This window comes from Poeciliopsis prolifica, unplaced genomic scaffold, assembly GCF_027474105.1.
Source record: "Poeciliopsis prolifica strain line A6 unplaced genomic scaffold, Auburn_PproV2 SCAFFOLD006, whole genome shotgun sequence".
NCBI lineage: Eukaryota > Metazoa > Chordata > Actinopteri > Cyprinodontiformes > Poeciliidae > Poeciliopsis > Poeciliopsis prolifica.
The window spans coordinates 12022494-12046739 of NW_026562381.1; the positions used below are offsets into that span (position 1 = coordinate 12022494).

Here is a 24246-nt window from a genome sequence, read left to right on the forward strand (position 1 = left end):
TTTGTGACATCTGTGCAATTTATGAACCTCAAGGATTCACAAATCAGTGTTAAAAGTTATAAATACAACTTTTCACTGAATGGGACTAAACATTGCATTGAAAATAGGTGCTACAAATTTAGTTGAACTCTGGCTGGGAAACCCAACACTTAATTTAATTTCAGATAAAGCCTTTCTGTTATTGATTTAAATGTACTGTTACACTGAAATTGTTTCTATAGTTGGGATGTGTCTTCATAATCTGCTTTTTGAGCAAAAACCTGAAGGCTTGGGGATAAAATTAGGTATTTCTAAATTAGGAACTTTCTACATTTTGCCCACTTTCATTATTTGTTTTAAGTAAATATGAAAGACTGAATTATATGTCCAGTTTTTGAAATGTTGCTGTGAATTCATAGTATCTCCAGTTGGAACTGTGTTTCTGTGAGAGTGGAGAGCAACATTGGGGTTTCACGGAAAAGTTCTGGTTTCGTTCCTGTTTATGCTGGACACCATAGACAGTTCTGAGATCTGCCACATTCAGAAGTACTCTGCTAGTACTTATGTTTCAGCGTATATCAGGAAAGAAATGGAGTACAAGGGCCTTCAGTAAGTGGAGAATGGAAAACTGTCTCCTGCTGGACATTTCCAAAAGCACTTTTCTATCTGTCTTAGAAATTAGGCTAAATTACAAAGTTCTCAATATCAATATTTGCAATATCCCAGGATCAGATTGTGAGTACATCTTGTTCACTTAAATTCTGAGTTACAGTTGATGGTACAGAACTAAAGCTCAAATAAAACATGTGAAAAAAAATGCATATCATTTGAAGTGATAGGCTGATTATTTAGACACAGAATAGCACTATAATACCAGCACATAAATTAGTTATTTTGGAAAAGACCTTCACCATGCAAAGTTGTCAACTTCCGTTTCCTTTTCTATATGTGCTACGTATCATTCCGGTTTTTCTAGGCATCCTTCATTTACATTATTTCCTAAATTTACGAATGATTTCCCCTCTTCATTTATTTTAAACGCCGTCTGCTCTCTTCTACAAAAATTCGGATTTCTCTAACACATTTTTACAATTATACTTTATCTTTTTCCTTTCAGTTAATTCAGATATAAAAACGAGGAAAACAAGGGTGTTGATGGTGGCTGACAAGCAACGTGAAGTTCCACGGTGTCAAAATATGAGGCCTGTCAAAATAATTCAAATAGTAAATATACCTGTTCACTTTAAGCGTCCAGATCATTTCGTTATAATATAAGTAAAACATATTTTAAAATATTTTAATACAAATTGTATTATAGGCAGTTTTGCATCATCTTAAAACACAGAAATCCAACATTTGGAGCAGACCGAATCCTTCGTACCTTTACTTTGAAAGGAAGACCCCGTGACATCCGCATAGCTTGACAGAGGTGGGACGTTGTCAGTCTGGATCGGTGTCCGTATCCCGAGTTAGCAAGACGGCTTTTAGTCAGCTGTAGATACCCGGTGAACAGTAGGCCCTTATAAACTAGGGGATACGCCGCCTTTAACGTCAAGATATCGCATCGTTGGAGAGCTTCGCCCGCGTTAAAATGAAGACGCGACTGGCAGTTGGATTGGTCTATTTTCTAGTCGTATATTTCAGTTCATGCTCGGCGTTTTATCTTCCGGGTTTAGCTCCCGTGAGTTTTTGTGATAAAGAGACCGAAGAATGCCAGGTATGATTTTTTTCGGTGGAGCAGCAATTGTTAATAAGTTCTGTCAGTGTTCATCAGTAGAAGTTTCTAAATTTTTCCGTGTGTTTTTAACGTCTTTTTTCCAACTGGCAGCAATAGCAGTAGCTAGCCACTTGTCCTCTAGGCCCCGGCTAATGTCTGGAACAGGATACTGGCACATCGTGATGATGTTTAGGCACTTTGTATTGTTTCGTCTCTCTAGTAATTGCTTAAAAGCCATTGTCTTGTGGTTTTGCCTCTAATGTCATAAAAAAGTTTCTATGTGTGATAATTATTTTTCTATTTGGGATCATTTCAGGCTCATTAGTTTCTTTTTTTTAAATATTCAGTAAAAGTTAAATTATAAAGTATCTTCTTTGCAGACGCAGATTGAGCTGTTTGTTAATCGTTTGGACTCAGTGGAGTCTGTTCTGCCTTACGAATATGATATGTAAGTCATTTGATATTTTAGATAAAAAAAATAAAAAGGTTTGATCAGTATTATCATTTTTCTGTGGGTGATCATTTAAATATTTGCTAAAGGTTTGACTTCTGCAAAGATGACCATGAGAAGAGGCCATCGGAGAACCTGGGACAGGTGCTATTTGGTGAGCGAATTGAGTCTTCCCCTTACAAGGTGAGAGCCTGAATGATGGCAAATATTTGTTGTTTCATTCATTCTATGTTTTCAGAGATGCACCATTCATTCTACAAAATCTTTATCCATATTGCAGCAAAAAAAAAAAAAAAATATTTTGTTGGTCTGTCTTTGCAGTTCAAGTTTAAAGAAGATGTAAAATGCCAGAAAGTTTGCACCAAGACTTACAAGACAGCAAACAAAGATGATCCACCAAAACTGGATTTTCTCAAGATGGGAATGCAGCTGAATTACCAGCATCACTGGTTAGTGGCCGATACAGGCCATTAGAAGATGCTTGCTGATTTAAGTTCTGCTTAAGAATTAGTGCTAATTTATAGAAAATGAACAAAGCAAAGTGTTTAAGCAAACCTTTATAATTGTAAATGTATTTTTCAAGGATTATCGACAACATGCCAGTGACATGGTGCTATGACGTTGAAGACGGTCAAAAGTATTGCAACCCTGGCTTCCCCATTGGCTGTCTTGTCACAACAGATGGTCGAGCAAAAGATGCCTGTGTAATTAATGTGAGTTTTGGTTTCTTGCTTTTTTTAATTTCTGCATTGTGATTTTATTATAGGAATGTGTGAAATTAAATTAACAGCAGCTAGTAGCTATTTTCTTTAAAGTATTTTTCTCTTAAGAAGGACAGAGATGACATTGTGTATTTAAAGTAAATTGGTAGAAACAGCCTGAGTGACTGTAAAACTGATAGCAAAAAAGCTACGCTAGCAGTCAATGTAACCAGTTGGATTTACCAACCAGTGATACCAGTTTGACTGGGTACAGCAGCAGCAAAAAGAATGCATTTTTATCTTACAGTTTTTATTGTCTTTAAATGCACTCTCATTTAGTTTAGGTTTTAGTTGGTAACTGTTATAGACAAAGATTTTTTTTAAAATAAAGGAATGAACCTTCAGATCAGATTAATTTACCAAAAAATATTTTTTTGGTGATTGTACTTATAAGTTTGCTTGTGCTTTCATGTTTTTTTATCTTATTTTGGGAGACCAAGGAAAGATATTAATATGATGGAAGAACTGAATGAATTTTATGACTTTCACCTGTCACACAGTAGCACAAGTTCAATATGTTCAAGTGAAGTTAAAGCTGGAATGGATATTGACTAATGAGACAAATTTGGTCTTTTTTCAGTCTGAGTTCAACAAGAAAAACACATTTTATGTCTTCAACCATGTGGACATAAAGATCACTTACCACAGCGGACAAACTGAAGGTTGGCGAGGCGCTCGCCTGGTTGCTGCAACTCTTGAACCAAAGAGGTGAGTGCCAAGTGGACGTGGATGGACAAACAGCTACTATTTATGTATTAAAAACATTTTCAATGCATCTCACTCAGGCATACGTCACCTTTCAACATGGCTGTACACAGAGGTTTTCAATAGTTTCACATTTAAAAACCACAAAAAGTTTTATTCATACTCATTACTGACTGAGGAGTTACCAGAGAGCAACAAAGTGCTCCACTGTCTCTCCCTGTTGCTGCTCACTGCCAGGCAGCTGGTTGAAAGGCTACTATGGTTTTACTTTGCTTATAAAATAGACATATTTGACCGGAAGTATTTCGAGTGAGGAATAACAATTTGGAAATTGTTAGTATATCAAACTGAAATTAATAATAAATGGATGTAGTTGACATTAACTCTCAATATTTATGTGTTCTACCATTTTTGCAGACTTGTTTTTCTGTTTTTGTCCTAAAGGACACAAAAACATGTTTAAACATAAAGTGGTTATTATGCACTGAGATGCTCTTACAGCAAATAGTTAAGGTTATGGTCTAAATGACAGTTGGCTTTTGTTCTTAACAATTACATTTTAACATAAGTTAACTTTTTTTTTTTTGCAAACAGCATCAAACAAGCAGATGAAAACAAACCAAACTGTGAATCAGGAAATCCAATGGAAGTGCCAGGGGATTTTAAAGAGGATGTAACAATCGTTTACACCTATTCTGTAACATTTGAGGTAAGCCTTTTATATGTGACTATACTTTTTAGTAATGTGCTCCCGGTTCATGGTCTGTAAGGAGAAAACTGTTACCTGATTATTGCTTTTTCTAAAATTTATTTTACAGGAAAATAATACCATCAAATGGGCCTCTCGGTGGGACTACATCCTGGTCTCCATGCCACATACCAACATCCAGTGGTTTAGGTCTGAATACATTTTAATGCTTTTTTGCTTAAAAAAACTGCCATTACTATTGACGAGCTCATTATTCTCTGTATTTGGATTAAGACGTGTCTTGTTTGTTCAACAGCATCATGAACTCCTTGGTCATTGTGCTTTTCCTGTCTGGCATGGTTGCCATGATCATGCTGAGAACCCTTCATAAGGACATTGCCAGATACAACCAGGTGGATCAGGTAAAGGCGCTGTTTGACTTTCCTGTTCTGATATGCACTAAAAATTCCTACTAAAAATACATTGCGGGGTATTGTATTTGTATGTTGTGAATGAAAGCAGCTGCATTTCTGATGGAAAATCTCCTATTAAGCAAGCTCTTTTGAGAGTTACTTCTAAGAAGAAACACACTTTTACATTTATCATATTTTTTTAGCCACATTTAAAATTTTTTTAGAATCCTGCATGCGATATTACAAGAGCTTAAATTGATCTTGAGATTCTAATTTTTCAAATTATTTCTTCCATGAACAGTAAATATTATAGTTTGAGTAAAGCATTCACAAAAATTGCAAAAAATGTATTTTCCTTAAGGCATAAGCACAACTTTCAGGCCATCAGCGTTGTATGAAACAAGACAATGGAGTACATTGGGTTTACACTTACATTGCAGCATTAGGACTTTGCCCTAATAACCACAACCAGTATAGATGCGAATAAACAAATAAGGTGGTTCATGAGACCCTTTTCAGTCATCATATGTAAATGCTGTTGTTTTTTGAATAAAATTCTGTTTGACTGTTGATGACATGAATGTTTTAACAAGGAACTCCCACTAAAAGCTGCGTCACAACAAGGAAGAACTTTTTAAGCAAATCTTTAGCCACAGTGAGAGTGTTACATGGTCAACTTGCTTAAGCTATATATCTTCCTAGTAATTCTCGTTAAAGTGTTTATTCAATAGAACATGTCTGTATGTGTTAGTTACTGGCTTGTCTTTGCTGTCCAGCTAGCTTTCTTATGATGATAAGTTCTTGAGTGCAGGTTTGCGTAATCATTTTTGCTATCACTCACACAAGATGAGCCCTGTTGGTGTTATGAAACCAGAATATTTTCAATTGCCATTTGTACCAAAAATGCTTCAGCATTTTCCTTTTTGGAAATTATTACAAACAGACTATTATTACTGTCTGATAAAAATTAACAATTAATTAAACAAGGGTGGTTTTCTTACTACACCTGACTGTGCTCCAAATTGTTATGCAAGTGATATTTTCTCAGATTTTCTTAGATGGTCAATGCAAATGATGGTGAGTATAATTTTACGTTATGAACTATTATAGCATAAATAAAATTTTACTGAACAAAGCTCCCCATGAGAACAGTTTTATTTTTTTTTTAAAATAAAAAACTCAAAATGCACTGTTTCAAATTATTATGCACAGCAGATTTTCTAAACATTTTATGGATTATAAAGAGTTGCAAACAGTCATCCTCTGAATGTGCAGCATTAAGTGGTCACATGTACTAAAATCAAAGCTATTTCAATCAAAAACATCTTAACAGACGAGTTACATGTTAACATAGGAGCCCTTCTTTGAGATCACCTGCACAATTCTTGCATCCACTGAACTTGTGAGTTTGTGGATAGTTTCTACTTGAATTTCTTTGCAGGATGTCAGAATACCTTCCCAGAGCTGCTGTTTTGATATGAACTGCATCCCACCCTCAGATCTTCTGCTTCAGGAAACTCCAAAGGTTATCAATAGGGTTGAGGTCAGAAGAGGATGGTGACCAACCATGAGTTTCTCCCCTTTTATGCCCATAGCAGCCAATGACACAGTGATATTCCTTGCAGCATGAGATGGTGCATTGTCATGCAAGCTCTTCTTTTTGAATTACGAAAGAAAGTGATCAGTCAGAAAGTCCATATATTTTGCTGAGGTCATTTTCACACCTTCGGGGACTCTGAAGGAACCGACCAATGCTTCTCATGATTTCGGCCCAAAGCATGACTCCACTACCTCCTTGCTAACGTCACAGCCGTGTTGGGATGTGGTGGCCATCCACCATAAATCCACTACTGCATCCATCTGGACCATCCAGGGTTGTACAGCAGTCATTAGTGAACAAGTCTGTTTGAAAATTAATCTTCATGTGTGGCTGGGCCCACTGCGACTGTTTCTGCTTGTGAGCTCTGGCTAGGGGGGCTCCATAGTAGGTTCATGCACTGCAAGCCTCTGGAGGATCCTCCACCTTGAGGTTCCAGAGGCACCAGCAGATATTGTATTTTTCCAGTGCAGATTTCAATACAGACCAGTTAGAAAATATTGGAATGAGTGTCACTTTTTGAATGAATGAAATTAAGTTTTGAATGGTATTTTCATTTATTGAATGTGTGTCTATTATTGAATGCTTTTATTGCTGAGACTAATCAGATAGAAACATGTGTGAAATAAGGCAGAGCAGGGGGGAAGATCCATATCACTCTAGATAAGGATTTTCATGAGGAATTTAGAGGTTTAACTGAAGAAATAATCCTAACACATTGGAGACTGGAGTTTATTTTCTTAGTAACACCATTCACTGGTCTGCTTGTGCTTATTTGTGTGGCTTATGCTTTAAATCTGCAGTGTAAAATGCCACCCAGCACGAGTGCATTGCATCCAAAATTACAAATATTCTGTTACATTTCACAGGGAGACTTGATAAAGCTTACACCGGCCACGGAAAAATCTTCTCTACCCTATGTAAGCTTAATGAAATCCATTTTAAAGATTGAACCAAATCAGGTGCTTGGGTATGATTCTGGCAAACGGAACACATGGAATGTAAAATGTGGTGTGGACCTTTAAACTATGAGTTAAATCTGTCAGAAAAAGGGAAAAAAATAATTTTTCCTTGAAATTAGTTTGTTCACACCAAATTTTACACCTTTTTAAAACCTGTCTTCACATATATGTGTTTGTCTAGCAGGAATGAGTATCTGGTGGTTGGCAGCCTTTTTGACTTTGAACTTGTAGAAATTTGAGTCTCTCCCTTGACCCTTCTGTTGACATTTGCCCCCCAGGAAGACGCACAGGAGGAGTCAGGATGGAAGCAAGTGCATGGAGATGTTTTCCGTCCTCCCAGGAAGGGGATGCTGCTGTCTGTGTTCATTGGACAGGGCACCCAGATCTTCATCATGACCTTCATCACACTCTGTAAGGATTTCTCTCTTCTCACGTTTGTCCAGATGTTTTGCTGTTAATGTCCTGCAAGTTGTTTACACAAACGTACCTTCAGCTAGGTTGATGTCTATCTGAAGACTAGATGTTTTTAAGCTAACATGTAAAGGTTAGCTTAAAAATAACTTTGCTGCATAGGGCTGGACAATAAATCAATAAAAGTATATGTCGTGATTGACATGTGGTCAATGTCAGTAGATAATACATCTGATAGACTATTCAGTACATAGAATATTCATTGAACGCTGATCCAAACCCTTCATAGCTAGCTGACCAAGATATGTGGCATCAACTAATGTCTTGCAATCAGCTTGGTAGTATTTCAGATATTTAAAACAAACAAAAAAAAAAATCAATAATTATCTACCGACTGATGTGAAATACTTGTATCATACGTTTGTCAACCAGATCGTCCTGCCCTATCTTGACAGCATGAAAACAAATAATTTTGTATGGTTGTGAATAAATTCAACCCATAAAGGGTGTTCAAGGTTTCAAGGAACATGTGGCATTGGAGCATGATTCTCTGTTTCCTCATGGTCAAAATAAAATGAGAAAGCTTCTTTAAATTGTCATCTAATTCTGATCAGATGACCCACCCATCCATCCATTTTCTTCTGCTTTATCTGGGGTCGGGTTATGGGGGTAGCAACTTAAGAAGGGCAGCCCAGACTCTTTCTTCACCATGACGGACCGGTACAGCAGACGCCGCGCCAATCCGCCTGTCAGTCTCCCGCTCCCTTCTTCCCTCATTCGTGAACAAGACCCCGAGATACTTGAACTCTTCCACTTGGGGCAGGACACTCCCCCTGACCCAAATAAGGCATTCTACCCTTTTCCAATTGAAGACCATGGTCTCGGATTTGGAAGCACTGATCCTCATCCCGGCTGCTTCACACTCGGCAACAAAACACTCCAACTTTTATCATGAATATTGTTTTGGGAGTTAAATGAAAACAGATGTTCTGAATCTGTACTAAGCATAGAGCTTTCAACTTAAATTACAGTACATGTAATGCAGTTTATGATACAATATACACATTTTACATTCTTAAGTTGGCCAGGCTTTCTATTAAAGTGCTTTGTCTTTTACATTCTACATACATTATGTTTGAAATGATGAATTCATGACTTTCTGCCCACTTTAGTCCTGGCCTGTCTTGGATTCCTGTCTCCTGCCAACAGAGGGGCTCTGATGACTTGTGCTGTGGTTCTCTGGGTCCTGCTGGGAACACCTGCTGGCTACGTGTCTGCACGTCTTTACAAAAGTAATTATCCACTTTGTATGAAAATTACAGTTGTACAAAGTAGCTTTTTAAAAATAAAAAAAATAAAAGTTGTTTTGTGATTTGTCACCCTCTCAGTTTAGATAATGTAGTAGGATGTCTCAGAGATAAATCAGCTTTGTATAACCTTTCATGCAAACTTTGTTGCCATTGTTCCTGTCACAATAATTACTTCTTTCCTCTCCTTCTTAACAGCTTTTGGAGGTGAAAAATGGAAGACCAACGTGTTGCTGACAGCTCTCCTGTGCCCAGGGTTTGTTATTTAGCTTAGCAAATGCTCACATTTTATGCGCTTCTGTTTTAGCAGGTCTGGAGGCTTGCATACTGATTTTGTCCAGCGTATGATTTTCCCTTATATTGAGTTTTCTATTTTTTTCTTTAGGATTGTATTTGCGGACTTCTTTCTGATGAACCTGATCCTTTGGGTGGAGGGTTCCTCTGCTGCAATCCCCTTCGGTACTTTGGTGGCCATTCTGGCCATGTGGTTTGGAATCTCTGTTCCTCTCACCTTCATTGGTGCCTACTTTGGATTCAAGAAACCTGTGAGTTACATCTTCACAAAACATAGAGAAATGCCTTTTTATTTTTGGATTCTTGCAAGCCTTCATTTTTTTACGTTTTTATTTTTTGGCGCAGGCAATTGAGCAACCGGTGCGGACAAATCAAATCCCTCGTCAAATTCCTGAGCAGTCCTTCTTCACTAAGCCCATCCCTGGTATCGTGATGGGTGGCATCCTTCCCTTTGGTTGCATCTTCATCCAGCTGTTCTTCATCCTCAACAGCATTTGGTACAAATGTCAAATAACCGCCATTTCTGAAAAATTGCCAACTCCAATATTATATACTTAAACATGTTTACAAGGTGAATGAATTAAGACTTTTGATTTAGGTCTCATCAGATGTACTACATGTTTGGGTTCCTGTTCCTGGTTTTCATTATTCTCCTGATCACCTGCTCTGAGGCCACAATTCTGCTGTGCTACTTCCACCTGTGTGCTGAGGTACCTGAATGTTTTGACTAGATTTTTTTATTTTTTAATTGTTTTTGCAGACCCTAACTCATCATTTTTTGTCTGATTTATCCAGGACTACCATTGGTGGTGGCGTTCATTCCTGACCAGCGGCTTCACGGCAGTCTATCTCTTCATCTATGCTGTGCACTACTTCTTCTCGAAGCTGCAAATAATTGGCGCGGCAAGCACTATACTGTACTTTGGATACACTATGATTATGGTTCTCATCTTCTTCCTCTTTACAGGTAAGAATTTTACTTTTTAATGAAAATTGTTTTGTTTCATCCTTGTTGGTGTGTATTGCAGACATGAGTTTGTTCTATGTCTCATTACATTCAGTGAAAGTTTAAAATCAGTCAAGAGTATGGGTTATGCCATCTATTCAAAGGTAATCTGATACCAGTGGATAGTCAGATTGCCAGCATTCAAAATCCTGTTCTACGAATTGACATAAGGAAATTACTCAACATTTGTTTGCTCTCATTTCAGTGACCCTTTGTACTCGCACACATAAGAAAAAGTATCTACAAAGTGGTACAATGAAAAAGGAATGAATTTCAATACTTAAATTTCCACAATAAAACTAATAATTGTTGCACTCAAAAGTGTTTGACTCTGTTCATTCAGATGACAATGGCTTACAATGAACATCCAGAATTGAGTTCTCAGAAAATGAAAGTATAATTTAAGACCAATTGAAAATCAGGTTTAATGTTATTCTGTGAATTGGGGAAGACTGCTGACAGTCAGTTGTCACTGATGACTTTTTCATCTGGTATGTCACTTAAAAACTGTTGATAAAGAAGCTGGCTTAATGTAAAGCTGAGTGGAAAGAATAATGTAGTAAAAAATCACACACAATTGGTATGATGGCAGGCCTGAAATGATTCAATCAATCAAGTTTATTTGTATGTATTATTAATCAAAAGCAGCTCTAAGTAGGTGGGTTTTCAGTCTTGATTAAAAGGAACTTGGTGTTTCAGATGTTTTGCAGATTTCTGGAAGCTTGTTATAGATTTGTGGGTCTTAGAAGCAAAATGCAGCTTCTCCATGTTTGGTTCTGGTTCTGAGGATGCAGATCAGACCAGAAACAGAAAAACTGAGAGATTTGGAAGTTTGTAATTATGTGATTTATAAACTAATAGAAATATTGTAAAGTCTATTCTCTGAGCTACGGGCAGCCAAAATAAGGATTTTTCCAACTGGGTTGATGATTATTTTCCTGGTTTTAGCGAGAATGCAAGCAGCAGCGTTCTGGGTCAGCTGCAGCTCTCTCTCTTTCTTTGTTTCTCTCGCTCTCTTTTAAAAAAAATTAAATTAAATCTGTGAAGACACTATTGCAGTAATCAATGCAACTAATGATAAGCACATGAATGAGTTTTTCTAGATCTTTCTGGGACATTAGTCATTTAATCCTGGAAATGTTCTTCAGGTGATAGAAGGCTGACTTTGTAAGTACCTTTATGTGGCTCTTAATATTCAGGTCAGAGTCCATCATCACACCCAGATCTCTGTCCAGTCTTTATCAAGTCCATAGTTCACAAAGCAATCTACCAGGAAGTTTTAGAGCACTTCCTGCTTCCTTTTGCTGAAAAACTTTGAAATTTAGATTTCATTTTCCTGTAGGGCTGTTTCTTACAAGCCACATTAATAGTCTAGATTTTTCCAGTTGCGGATATATGTGGCGCTGTTGAGCTTTCTTGCCCACTCAAATGAGATTCAGGTTGTCAGCAGAAAGAGGATAATATAAAGTAGGGAATAATGAGCACATATCCGCCTAGTCTGTGTGTTGCACAAGATCATTTGGCTCACCAAGCTGTTGATGGTGACATATGTCCTGGTATTATTCTGTCATTAGACAAGATAAAAATTTAGTCCGTGGCAACGCTCGTCACGGCTGTTTTGGTTGACACTGTCTTGGGTCAGAGCTATAAGTAGCAAGCGGACAAGATGTCAAAAGATTATCTCTGCAAAGTCGTTCTGCAGTTCAGGAAAAAGATGATTAGTTTCCCTCCTTTCTGCTAGTTTTGATTTAAATACTCCTAATCCTCTTTTCACTTTTTATTTTGTTGTCTCTTTGCCATCTCATCCCAACTTTGATCACAACTTTTTTTCTGCTGGGGGCTTTATGTGTGGTTCAGCAGTCAGACAGGGTTTTACACCCAGATGAAATGATTCAGATTCTTTACTGAGAAAATTTGCAACCCAAACCCAATTAGACTTTTTCCCATATTGGCATTGATAATGACTAATAAGATTTGGCTTTGGCAATACATTTATGTCTTTTGCAAACTTTTACTCCAGAAAAGTTGCTTTTGGACCTTCTACAATAAAAATACAACTATTTTTGAACAACAATCTAATAATAATAATAAATTCAGGCTCTTTTTTTCCTTTTCTTTTTTTACATAACAAAAGGACCAGTATCAGTGATATTTATATATCTATATATTCTCCTGTAGCATTACTGGCTCTAAAGGAGTTTTATTTAGCTGGACTGACGGTTGTAATGATTGCAGGTCTTTGGTCGAGATAATAACTTACAATTTGGGGGAAATTATCTCTAGTTATATAGAATATTTTTCCCACAAATAAAAGGAAGAAACTATTTTACAAACTATTTTAGTGTACTTTGTGTGCCCTTTGCAAAGTCTCTAAAAACAGATCAGTTCATATGATAATATATATTTCTCTTTTGGAGTTATAAGATACCAGTAAGTATTTTGTTAAAAATAATTCTTGATTGTTAAATTTTTTTAAAATTAAATTTGTGTCCTTCATACAGCTGAAATAATATAATTGAGGGTTTTAACTCATTGTGTCAGGGATTCAAGTTTATGCCAATCTTGCCTTGTTAAAATCATAGTTAATTAATTTTTTTAACATGTATTTTTTCTGTCTCCCACCTTTAGGTACAATTGGCTTCTTTGCTTGCTTCTGGTTTGTCAATAAGATCTACAGTGTGGTGAAGGTGGACTAGAGGACAGAAGCATGGACTAACATCTTGCTGCCACAGCGCTGGGCTCCTCAGTGCTGCCTTTGTCATGAAGTGGTCTAAATGGACTGGAACTGAAACCATCACGTGATAGAAAAACTCACAGAGCAGAGCCCGTCCTTTTTTGTGCTTTAAACCTCTGTTGCTTTTGTTTTTTCATTTTAAATATAAATATATATGTATATCATATTGTTTCACTGTTGATCCGTTATCTTCTGAATGGCGCCTTGAAAATCAGTGAGGGTTCCAGTGATTAAGTTGGCACCATGAATCATTTGTTTTACTTTAATTTTCTAAAGGAAGTGAAATATCTAGTGTTTTGGTTTTTCTATTCTTTCATGGCTAAATCCTCCTTTTTTCTGTTCTGTAATGATTTGGAAAACAAAATGTGTACATATGTTGTATAAAGAGGGAGAGTGAGAATGCTTCTTAAAGACTGTCACCATTATGAGAGCCTCTTGTGGGGTTTTTTCATTTTCTGCATATTTTGATTTGTAGGTGTGAATTGGGCTTAAATCCTTTAAATATCCTTTAAATATGTAGTTTAAACATATAAAACACTGACACCGGTATGATGATTTCCATTTTCTTCAAATTAAGATTCTGTAGAGTAGAAGGATGATGCAGGTTCTGAAGGCACGCCTGTGTTAGAGTGACTGCAGTGTGTTACATATTAAGAATATTTCAATGTGTTTGCTCACAGAAAAAAAAATTCCAACTTTAATTGCAATGCAGACCATGAAGTTACTTACTATGTACTCCATTGAGATGCATCCCTTAATGATCTCTAAAGTTAAGCTGTTAATTGCATAAGCACCACTGCTGTGTGCTTCTAGCATTGGGGAGTCTTCATCAGAGGTGGAAACTTTACAAATAAATGTAATTAATTTAAAGGGAAAATGGTGGTATTGTTTTTGAGTTACTATAAAATGTCACTTCTTTCTACTTATCTCTGGACTTTAGACTAGCAGCTCCCATTCAGTAATGATCTCATGCAACGTTTTCTATTATAAAACTACATGGAAAGCAGATTAAGATGTTGTATTTCAAACTGTTGATGCAGTAATTCAAATGAGTATATCGTAATATACTGGTGATAAATTAATTTGTATAATTTATCCATTTAATTAAAACTAAGTGTGACTAACTGAAGACAGAAAGAAATCCTGATTTTAAATATTTCTTGGACAAACCTCAATGTAACATGACATTATTTTTCTTATACATTACATACAGTTTATTATTAAACAACAAACAGCATTTATTATTCCAACCAAATTAATACAAATGCACAAAATATGTAGTTTTCAAAGTCTAAACATTTTCTCTTATTTGCTGCAATGCAAACTTCTATTGAAAGATTCTGACAAGTTTGATTGTCAAATATGTTTTCTCTACTGACCTTCTGGATAAATACAGGTTTATAACAAAGGCAGGTAACAGAAAGAAAAAAAAACATACAAATCTATTACAATATAGTATGAAAAATAACACACTAGGGGAAAAACAATTTTTCCTTTAACAAATAGTTATAGAAATACCAAAACAAAGGGAAAACCTGCTGTTAAAATGAGCCCTAGTCAAGCTTACGGCTTCCTAAATATACTTTTCTCTGTAACACTGTTGGTGCAGTCAGACATTTACATACACTCAGCAGGGCCAGGAACACATTCAGAGGTTTTAAATAATATGCTTTAGTATCTGTCCACCATGGAATGATTGTATAACTTCATCAAACAGATCAATACTCAGATCAATGGGAAAGTCCAAAGGAAAGATTGATCCTCTAAACAACCAAAGATTTTAAGATTATTGATTCAAATAACTGTACCTAAGTGCAATTTGTTAAGATATGCCACCTCTTGGAACCAAACATTCACTTTTATGTGAAAAGAAATTGGTTAAGATTTTAAGGAAAGTCTGCCATGAAATGGAAATTGCTGGAACTCTGGCACATCTGATCACATCTGCATATACTGAGAGAGGAGAAAGAAGGACGTTCGCCAAAATGGACACCTTCAAGATTGACTGAAATTTGCAGATTCAAGCCAGTCGTCTTCTGGAATTTAATTTATGTTTAAATGAAACAAAGATGTTTTGAAGAGTCAAAATTCTTTCTAATTTTTCTCAAAGAGGTATCTTACACCTTTACATGTGTTTAATGGAATGTAAGAAATCTGTTACATAAGCTCTCCTGGCATGCTGCTTGTTTAAAAAAACTGGTACACTGTTATATTTTTATCACACGTTGCTCTCCATGTTGTGTGGTGTTGAAGAAAATACTCTGACTCTCTAAAGAAAGGCGATCGTTAAAAAGGCAGTAAATACTGAGTCCAAATCTGACACACTCGAGAAGTAAAAAGCTTCAGGTTTTGCCAGAACAAACTAGAAACTGATGCGTGTGTTTGTTTGTCCATATTATTAACTAAAGGGAATTATAACCCTTCTACGTCCTTTCGCTTACAGGCACAGTGAATCATTCTTTCTATTCTCCAAAAAGGCGCTTCAAGACTAAGAGGAGTTGCAGAAAATTAATATTTACAAGCTAAAAATTGAATTGATATGGGCACATCATTTTTCTTAGTCTGCGAGCAGCACCCTGAGTTGATATGATGGAAATAAAGCTGTGCCCTCCAGCATGCTTCCCATTAAACACACTAGAGGAGAGGTCTTGCTAAACTAACAATTAATTCAAGATATCAATGGTTTGTGTCAGAAAAAAGATGATATTTCATTTTAGGGAAAGGTCTAGATTGATTAGTTAAAATTAAAAAAATGTTTTAAAGGTCCATTTTGAAACTCAAACATCAGTAATTACAATATTGGATACTTCTGATGATGGTTTTACAGACAGAACATGATGACAACAGCAAGTCTTGTACATACAATCTATGTTGTAACTTTTATAACTGCATTTACATATTAAAAAACCCTCAGCCAGTTTTGATACTCTTGACTGGACAAAACTTTCCCCCTTGTATGACAAACTCCATTGGAGAAGCATAAAGGGATAGTTTGGGATTTCTGAGGTTAGGTTCTGATAATATCTTAACTGCAGTAGATAACTCACTTTATTTAATATAAATCCAGATTGGCTTAAAAATAATGGCTGCCCCAAGAGGGACACTGATATGGTCTTCTACCATCTTAAAAAAACTCCAGGCTCAAAATCTGAAAGAAGGTTTTTTGGAGCACCATTTTATAAACCTTTAACCCATTGTTGTCTACGCTATTAACACATGAGCTGTTGATTAGTTACACAAGAAACAGAGAAAATGAAGGAAGGAAGGAAGGAAGGAAGGTAGGAAGGAAGGAAGAAAGAAAGAAAGAAAGAAAGAAAGAAAGAAAGAAAGAAAGGAAGGAAGGAAGGAAAAAGGAAAGAAGGAAGGAAGGAAAGAAGGAAAGAAAAAAGGAAAGAAGGAAGGAAGGAGTGCACCATCAGTTATGTCCTTGTACCGATAACATAAAATGTATAAGGTCTCCTATACATTTCATATCATTTAATGGTTACAATGTTTCTTTAGAATTTGTACACATAAAATAGAAGAAAATACAGTATTTAGTTGGTTACCACAACAACAAACAGCAAATCCAGTTGAGTTTTCCGAATCACAACAAGAAAACTCTTGGATGTGACGCCTTCACCCAGATCTGAGCTTCCTATACAAATCAAACAGACTGTAAGCACCAAGTTCTGTGAAAATAACCACCCAATGCCAACACTAGAGCAATTTAAAGGTTCATGAAACTGTGTTTACATAAATGTGTTTTGCTGTTTAAAGACAGTAGGAGTCTGCTGCAATCTAGAGAGTTACCTACTGCTGTTAAAATATTATCTTCTTATTTAAGGAAACCTAATTTCAAAAAGCCCACACTTTTCCGTTTAAGACAAACCATCAAACGATTGATAAGTGAATGAGAATGTGTTCAGTACCACTGATTATAAGCTCAGTAGGCGAGATCCACATTTATCGCCTCCCATCCACAGGAACTTCTCACATAGGAATAAAGATTTACTTTCTGATGATTGCAGTGCAGATCATGAGCTTTTCTGGCCGTGAACAGGAAGCTCTCTCTCTGAGCTGAAACTGGTAGAGGTGGTCTCTCTGCGGCTGTCTCTTGACTTCCTCTCACAAGTAGGAGAGGAGGACGTTGTGCACTCTTCCCAAGTCTGCATGGGGAAAACTCGAGCAGCCAGACTGGGGAGGTGAGGGTGAGCATTGGGGTGTCCCTCCGTCGCGGTGAAGCAACCCTCCACCGTGGAGCTGTGTCGTGGACGGCCCTGCTTGCAGAGCATCCCATAAAGCAAAGCCAGGAACTCTTTTCTCACGCTGCGATGCATGTAGCCATAAATGTACGGATGAAGGCAGCACTGCAAGAAGAATAGCACAAGGGCAGTGGAGGACAACCATGGGGACACATTGGCTCTGGTGCTCATCGAAATGGTATTCAGAATGATGTAGGGACCCATACTGAAGATATATGAAGCCATGATGACAAATACTACACGAGCTGCCTTGCAGTGGTAGTGGAACCGTCTGTGTTTAACTCGAACAGGGTGTTTTCGGGCTGTATAGGGGCCCTCAGGTGAACTTGCCTGCTGGGGTAAAGAAAGCTGCTGCGGACTGGTGGGGCCCTGAAATTCCTGCTGGCAAGGCTGGGAGTATGATTGCGTCTGAATGGGATGCACTAATGCATTCTGTCTCCTAGCAGCTCTAAACACCATCCAGTAGCATCCGAGCATGATTAGCACTGGAAGCCAAAAGGAGAAGGTGAACACCAGAGCAGAATAGGACCAGCTGGAGGACCACACCACTGTGCAGACCTTGTAATGACTGTCAAAATCTATGGAGCCCCAGCCGTAGAGAGGGGGTGTACTCTGCAAGACGCTCAGCACCCAGGTGGCAATTATCAGATTGGTGCCTAAGTGTGGGGTCATGCGGGTCGGATAAGATAGAGGGTGGATGATGGCCAGGTAGCGATCCACTGAGACAACAATGATGGTGTTGACTCCGGTGAATGCAAAAAGGTGCATGAGAACCACCAGAGCCTGGCACAGCCGAGCATCCAGCGGCCACACACCTGGCAAGGCAGCCGCAATGGCAAACGGCATGACTAAGACGGTCTGGAGGAGATCCGCCAGGAGGAGGTTGAGGACAAAGCGGTTGGCGACGTGAAGGAGCTGAGGCTTCCTTTGGAAAACCAGGAGAACGACCACATTCCCAAACAAAGAGAGGCACACAATCACAGATATGAGCACCACCCTCACCACGCTGTCAGCCAAGGAGGACCAGACGGGGTCCCGACTGGACAGTGTGAAGCCATACTCCAGGGGATCATCAGTGAAATTGGAGCCCAAACCAGGTGCCTGGGAGGATGACATCTTCCGGCTGGCACCCAGCAGAGTGTTGACACAAAGTCAGGTCAGTCCCATACTGATCATCATCTAACACCAGCCCATCTGCTGCTGTGGTATTCCTTCCTCAATGAGTTTCAATACACATCTCACATTATTGTTTTTAAACGTATTTCATCCAAAGTGACAACATCACCCGCAAGGCGTGAAAGCTGCCCACGCGAGTTATCCACGAGCAGATGAAGATAACCCACACTGATTCGCCGTTCATGGCGATCAGTGATTAATCCCCGAAGGCTTCACCCGACAAAAACAGGCCGCTTCTTCTTCATTTTCTTCTTCTTCTTCTCCTTCCTGCAGCCGACATCTGCAGAATGAAAAATGGAATTTGGCGACTGCAGATGCCGCCGTCCCAGCCTCCGGCGGACAGAAAATATCACCAGCCGCTAATCTGTTACTGATGCATGAAACGCTTTGAGATGATCAGCGAGGCGATAATTTGCCTGATGATGCCGCCTCCTCTGCGCTGCGCTCGGTTTCCATCCGTGCCTCGGCTCCTGTCGTCGGCGGCGTGTCTTCACCCAGCGGGGTTCTCTCATCCAGACGGGCAGATCTTCTCCGCCGCGGCTCTTTTCAAGGCGGATCGTTTATTATTTTTATCTGCTTCGATTCCTCCTTAGCAGTGTTAGGCTGCTTATAGTCGGATCTTGTCTCCGAGGTGTCAGAATGAAGAAGAAGAAGAAGAAAAAAAAAAATAGGACACCTGTACAGAAATCTCTCCCCCGCCGCCGCTGCTGGAGCTCGACAGCAACCCCCCGTCCTCCTCTTCTCCCCCACTGTTGTCATGAATGTGAGCGCGTTTCAGCATCTGCAAGACATATTTTATCCATCATGGAAGAACAAGAGTTAATTGTGTTATCCTGAAGAATTTATGTACATTTTTGTAATAAAAAGGAAAATTTTATGAAATAAAATATGGTACCTGTTATGGCAAAAAATAAATAAATAAATAAATAAATAAATAAAAACAACAACAAAAACAGGACTTAAATTTTCACGTCACGAAAACAATTGTTTTACTGAGATGCCTAACTGAAGCGCACAAGGAATAAAACATACACACGTTTTTTTAATGTGTACAATGAAGTTACAAATCTGAAAAGTGTGGCATGCACTTGTAGTCAACTCCATTTTGTTGGTCAACAAAATGGCTGCATATGCTTTCTGAACCACCAAGCTTGTTGCACTGATGCAGAAATTTATGCCAAGAGCTGTGGTGCAGAACATGGCCAACTTTTCAGTAGGTTGACAATTTGCACATTAAAACCTTCTATCATTTTTAACAATATTGTAATTTTTTATGATGCACAAATGCTTGAAGATAGATTTAAACTTATAAATCAAGAATTTCTAATTTTATCAGCTATGAATTCATAATTATCAAGATATTATCGATTGTTCTGTTGATCAGGGGCTGATCTAAACCCTTGTCTATTTCAATATTTATTTATTTATTTTGCTCTTATGATCCATCATAGGAACTAAGAAACATAATTCAGAAGGCATTGAGCTTTTATTGTGCATCATGTGTATTTTTCAGTAGCTAACAGTTTTGTATTTGTAAAAACCGACTTGGTTTTACACTGTAATTTTAAACTTTTCTCTAAGAAACAGAGTTTTGGATTTTTATTAGCTGTAATCATCAAAATTTGCTGAACTAAACAATTAGAATACTGAAGCTATTACATAAATTAGTTTTAATTTTTGAATGAAATTACTGCAACAAACAAATTTAACTGTTGTTCTAATTATTTGAGCTACACCAGTGTTTGAAGTAGAAATGGAAAAACCTTAAATGTTCCCTTTGAGTTCTTTGTTTGACTTTGCTCTCCTTAACTTGGCATCATAATAAAATGCAGCCTAATTCGTTGAGATTGATGCGTACTTAAGATTGAGGTTTTAACCTCATAGACAGACTGAAAATAAAATAAAATCTCTGAGAAGTTGAGGAGTGACTGGTGGTGTGTTGGATTACACATAACTTAGTTCAGATCCAAAAACCAAAACATTCAAGCTTGTGTTTGAATCTGGGTGCATATTTATGTGAGTCTCTATTTTTACTGAGGTAAACAAAAAAATTTGCTTCAACATTTCAGTCTTTGTTGGTTGAAAAAGAGAGGCTTCATTAAAATGCGCAGAAAACAAAAGCCGTTCCTCATTGTGCAATCCAATTAGTCTGTGGCTTACATGGCCTACTAATCAACACTAGTAATTAGCCATTTTATTTCAAGTCTGTGCTCTATCCTAGCTATCAAAAAGCCCTTTGATGTGACTCTGGAACACTCTGTGTTGTAGATTTAGATTGCAAATGAAATGCTGGTGACCATAAAGCGGTGGGGAGATGTTTCCCTGTCCCCATGTTGAATGGCCTGTGGTTCAAAGGGAGACCCAGAGGCCTTCTGTCTCGTGGGATTATTAGCCTCCATGAATGCTCACAGTGTCCCAAGAACTGATGCTACTGCCTCCAGGTCTGTCATTCATTTTCACCAACAGTCATGAGCGAACGAAGTTGAACAGACGATTGAAAGGAGGGTTCATCTAAGCACTGCAGCTTAGTTGGTAGGGCATTACATATCACCCTCTCTCTTTTTTTTTGAATTTCCAGATGTAACAACATGAGACTCTTCAATTATTTTGTGTCTTTTTCTGAAAGGACAAAAAAAAAAAGTATAAATCAAGGAATGTAGTGGTTTGCATCTGCTGGAAAAAAATTAATGAATTCAAGGTGATTTTTATTGAAATGTTAATTTAACGTTCGATTAAATTATCTAAAATACAAATCTTTGACCAGCAGGGGGCAGAAAACGCAACAAAACATTTAGTATGCAGTGTTCAGTTCACGTCACAAAGAGTCTACTGCTGACAAGATTGCAAGTTACCACGGGCTGTTTAATTAATGTTTTAATTAATGCAAAGATATATTAAATACTTGTTTTCCTTTTTGTGACATTCTTTTGAATTACAATCACAAACTTTGCTGTAGGAAGAAATTTTTCCACAACCTTTTGAAAAATTCCAAATCTGAAAAGTGTGGCAAAGGTCTGAGTTCAGCCTCCATATTTGAGGATAGCATATTTGAATGTGTAAATATACTTTACCACTGATATTCTTTTTGTTTTGTCTGCTTTTGTTTTAAATTTATTTTGTTTGTATATACAGTAACTGTTTTTTATTTTAAAACCTTATTAAAATAAATTTTAACTCAAACTCAAATAAATCCCCTGCAACCAACTACATTCAGAGATCACCATACTTGTAAATAGAACCTAACTGAACTTGATTTCATCTCAATACATAAAAAATCTGCTCTCTGAAGACCTCAGAAGAATATTAAGGAACTTACAGGATCATGAAAACCAAGGAACACAGTTGGGCCAGAGATAACTTTTGTAAAGATTAAGCAAAGTTAGGTTATAAAATGACATCCCACGTTTTGACCAACTCCCAGAGCAATGTTCCATCATCTGAAAATTAAATAAGTAATTTACAACTGCAAAAATCTAGCAAGACTTGACCGTTCAAGTATTTTTTATTTTTTTGCCCTTCATTAATCTGTCCTTTATGGCAAAAAAAAAAAAAAGCCAAATAAAAGCTAGAAAACAAGTCTCGTTTAAAAAGTTGAATTTGACTTCTGCAACTGAAGGGTTGGTGTCCTGCAATGTTTACATGTGTCTCCGTTTCAGCACATCTGAGTCAAATGATAAGGTTGCTGGCAACATACTGGCGAACTTGACTGCATGAACTGATTTAGCTGAGGTTCCAAACCTCTGACCTAAAACGCAGCGTGCCTTGAGGACCAGGGAGAGGAAATACTTGGATGAAATCATGGTGGTGTGGCAGAATGTTCCCTTCATCTTATTGACCTGAACAGAGAAGAAAAGCAAAGAAAAACCTCCAGAGACATACAGCTTTAATTGATATGAGAAGTTCTTCAATGTATTGATTGATATGACTGAACAAATCTGCACATCACTTGTTTTGTAAAAACAAAAAAGTTATTTTATTTCAACTTCACAATTATGCAATGCTTTGTGTTAATCACATGAAATCCCATGAAACATATTGTGATTTTAACTCAACAAAGGGTGAAAAAGTTGGAATCAGATTTCGTAATAAGGTCTGCATTTCACTTCTTCATGTGTAAAAGCTATGATTATCTTTATACATATAATGTCCAGTTATAATCAATACACTGATTTCCACAATATTAAATCAATCTGTTAACAAGTCTTATTCCAGTTTTGACCATTATATCAATAATATTTAAATATTTTTATAATGCACCATCAGAATGTTTCAGTCAACAGCCTATGGATTTAATTGTCATATATCAATACAAATCCAATATTTAGTATTTATGCTGGACTAAAAGAGGCTTAGAAGATCCATGTTTGGTTATACTTCAAAGTTTATCGGAATTCAATGCACCCGCGTAGCTTATTTGAGAAATTGAATGATTTGAAAATAGAGCAGAGGTAAATATATGTAAAAATACTCCTGAAATAGATCAGAAAGTTGGTACCTTTGAGAGCAGAAACAGAGAAGCAAACAATAAATACTGTGCTACTTTGGCATTGCACACGAAGATTTAGAGGGTGTGAGCACATGCAGTACAGGAAAATGGTAAAAAAGAAAATAAAAACAACGTAGAAAACATATTTGAACAAAAAATAATACAGCACTAGAAAGAAAACACCACAATGTATTTATTCTGTGAAGAAGCTCTTTATTAAGGTGTAATGGGAAGGAGCTCAGTAATGAATAAAACACACATATGGGTCAGCAGCACAGACATAATTCTCCGCTGTAAAATTACCGAGAACGTTCACATCTTTGAAATGCAAACAAGCTCAAGTCTGTAAAGAAAATGGGCTCAGCAACTCTTCTGTCAGTAAAACAGGTTCTTGTTGCTTTTATAAAGCCAAGTTGAAACTCCACCAGGCACAAAGCACATATAATCAAAATCCAGAAACCTTGCCTAATCTAACTTTAAGCTTATTTAAGATGGACTGCGGCAAAGCGAAGGACTTTTCAGTCATCCAGTTCCTCCACATTGGTGCTGAAAGTGAGAGTGATGCAATGCAGTGGTAAACACCATCCTCAGCTGTGCTTACAAACATGCTGTAAACATGCATTAACATCCAAGTGAAATTTTTGGAATGATTTAGTGATGAAACACTAAAACTGACCATGGACATGCTTATGGACACACAAATGTAGACACACCACCATTCAGACCTGGACTGCTCAGAAAGTCCTCAGGTCACATTACATTGAATTACATAAGGTTGTATTTTACAGTTTTTACTCTTGAGATGAAATATGTCATTATTATAAAGCTTTTAGCTGCAAGTTCTTAGAAGAAACACATTTAGGGAATTTTAAAGATAAGCATGTCAAAAAGTACTAATCTGATCTTGCTAATGTTCAAAACAGAATGCAACGTCGTCTTTTCCCTCTGCTTAAAATTTTTCAAGGACTTTAGATATTTTTTAAAATTTCCTCTCTTTGAAAAATAAAAAAACAGTTAAAAAGAAAATAGAAAACATAGATTTTCCAAAACAGCTATTAGGGAAAAGCTACACTCTCTGACTTCTGAGTTAGAGGTCAGAAGATAGAGAACTAGACATGAAGAACAATGATGAACTGACCATCGAGGACCAGGAAGTTGTGGCCAGTGCAGCCATTATCTAAACGCGCCTATTGTTTTCATGCATTAATGGTTACAATGTAAAAATTACATGCAGGAAAAAAAACACCTACTTTTGTCTATTTAGTATTATTGTATGTATTTGGGAAAGTTTGCATGGGCTCATGAGGATAAAGCA

At 37.2% G+C, this 24246-nt stretch overlaps 2 protein-coding genes across 3 annotated transcripts; one reads left to right on the top strand and one right to left on the bottom strand.

Annotated features, from left to right (window-relative positions):
• The first annotated feature begins 1382 nt into the window (after window positions 1–1382).
• Window positions 1383–13450, top strand: LOC129360441 (transmembrane 9 superfamily member 2-like). Of its 2 annotated transcripts, XM_055030670.1 has the most exons (18): window positions 1383–1696; window positions 2077–2144; window positions 2237–2330; window positions 2469–2596; window positions 2731–2860; window positions 3489–3616; window positions 4208–4322; window positions 4432–4511; window positions 4618–4723; window positions 7181–7231; window positions 7552–7684; window positions 8857–8976; window positions 9190–9247; window positions 9377–9536; window positions 9631–9782; window positions 9884–9995; window positions 10081–10252; window positions 12920–13450. In XM_055030670.1, exons 1-18 carry the CDS (start codon window positions 1571–1573, stop codon window positions 12985–12987), a joined length of 2001 nt encoding a protein of 666 aa, XP_054886645.1. In that variant the 5' UTR covers window positions 1383–1570; the 3' UTR covers window positions 12988–13450. The 2 variants fall into 2 exon arrangements, with proteins under 2 accessions (XP_054886645.1, XP_054886646.1); XM_055030671.1 differs by lacking the exon at window positions 7181–7231 and having other exon boundaries at window positions 1384–1696.
• Window positions 13451–14028: 578 nt separating this feature from the next.
• On the bottom strand, window positions 14029–19118 carry LOC129360442 (probable G-protein coupled receptor 101). The gene has a single exon (XM_055030672.1). The coding sequence runs from the start codon at window positions 18383–18385 to the stop codon at window positions 17042–17044; it is 1344 nt and encodes a 447-aa protein (XP_054886647.1). The 5' UTR covers window positions 18386–19118; the 3' UTR covers window positions 14029–17041.
• Between the last annotated feature and the right edge of the window lie 5128 nt (window positions 19119–24246).

Bases quoted from the DNA above. Each gene is read 5' to 3' on its own strand.
- LOC129360441 (XM_055030670.1), top strand. From the start codon at position 1,571: ATGAAGACGCGACTGGCAGTTGGATTGGTCTATTTTCTAGTCGTATAT. The intron at 1,697-2,076 runs GTATGATTTTTT...TCTTCTTTGCAG, and splicing joins AAGAGACCGAAGAATGCCAG to ACGCAGATTGAGCTGTTTGT. The intron at 9,996-10,080 runs GTACCTGAATGT...TGATTTATCCAG, and splicing joins ACTTCCACCTGTGTGCTGAG to GACTACCATTGGTGGTGGCG.
- LOC129360442 (XM_055030672.1), bottom strand. From the start codon at position 18,385: ATGTCATCCTCCCAGGCACCTGGTTTGGGCTCCAATTTCACTGATGAT.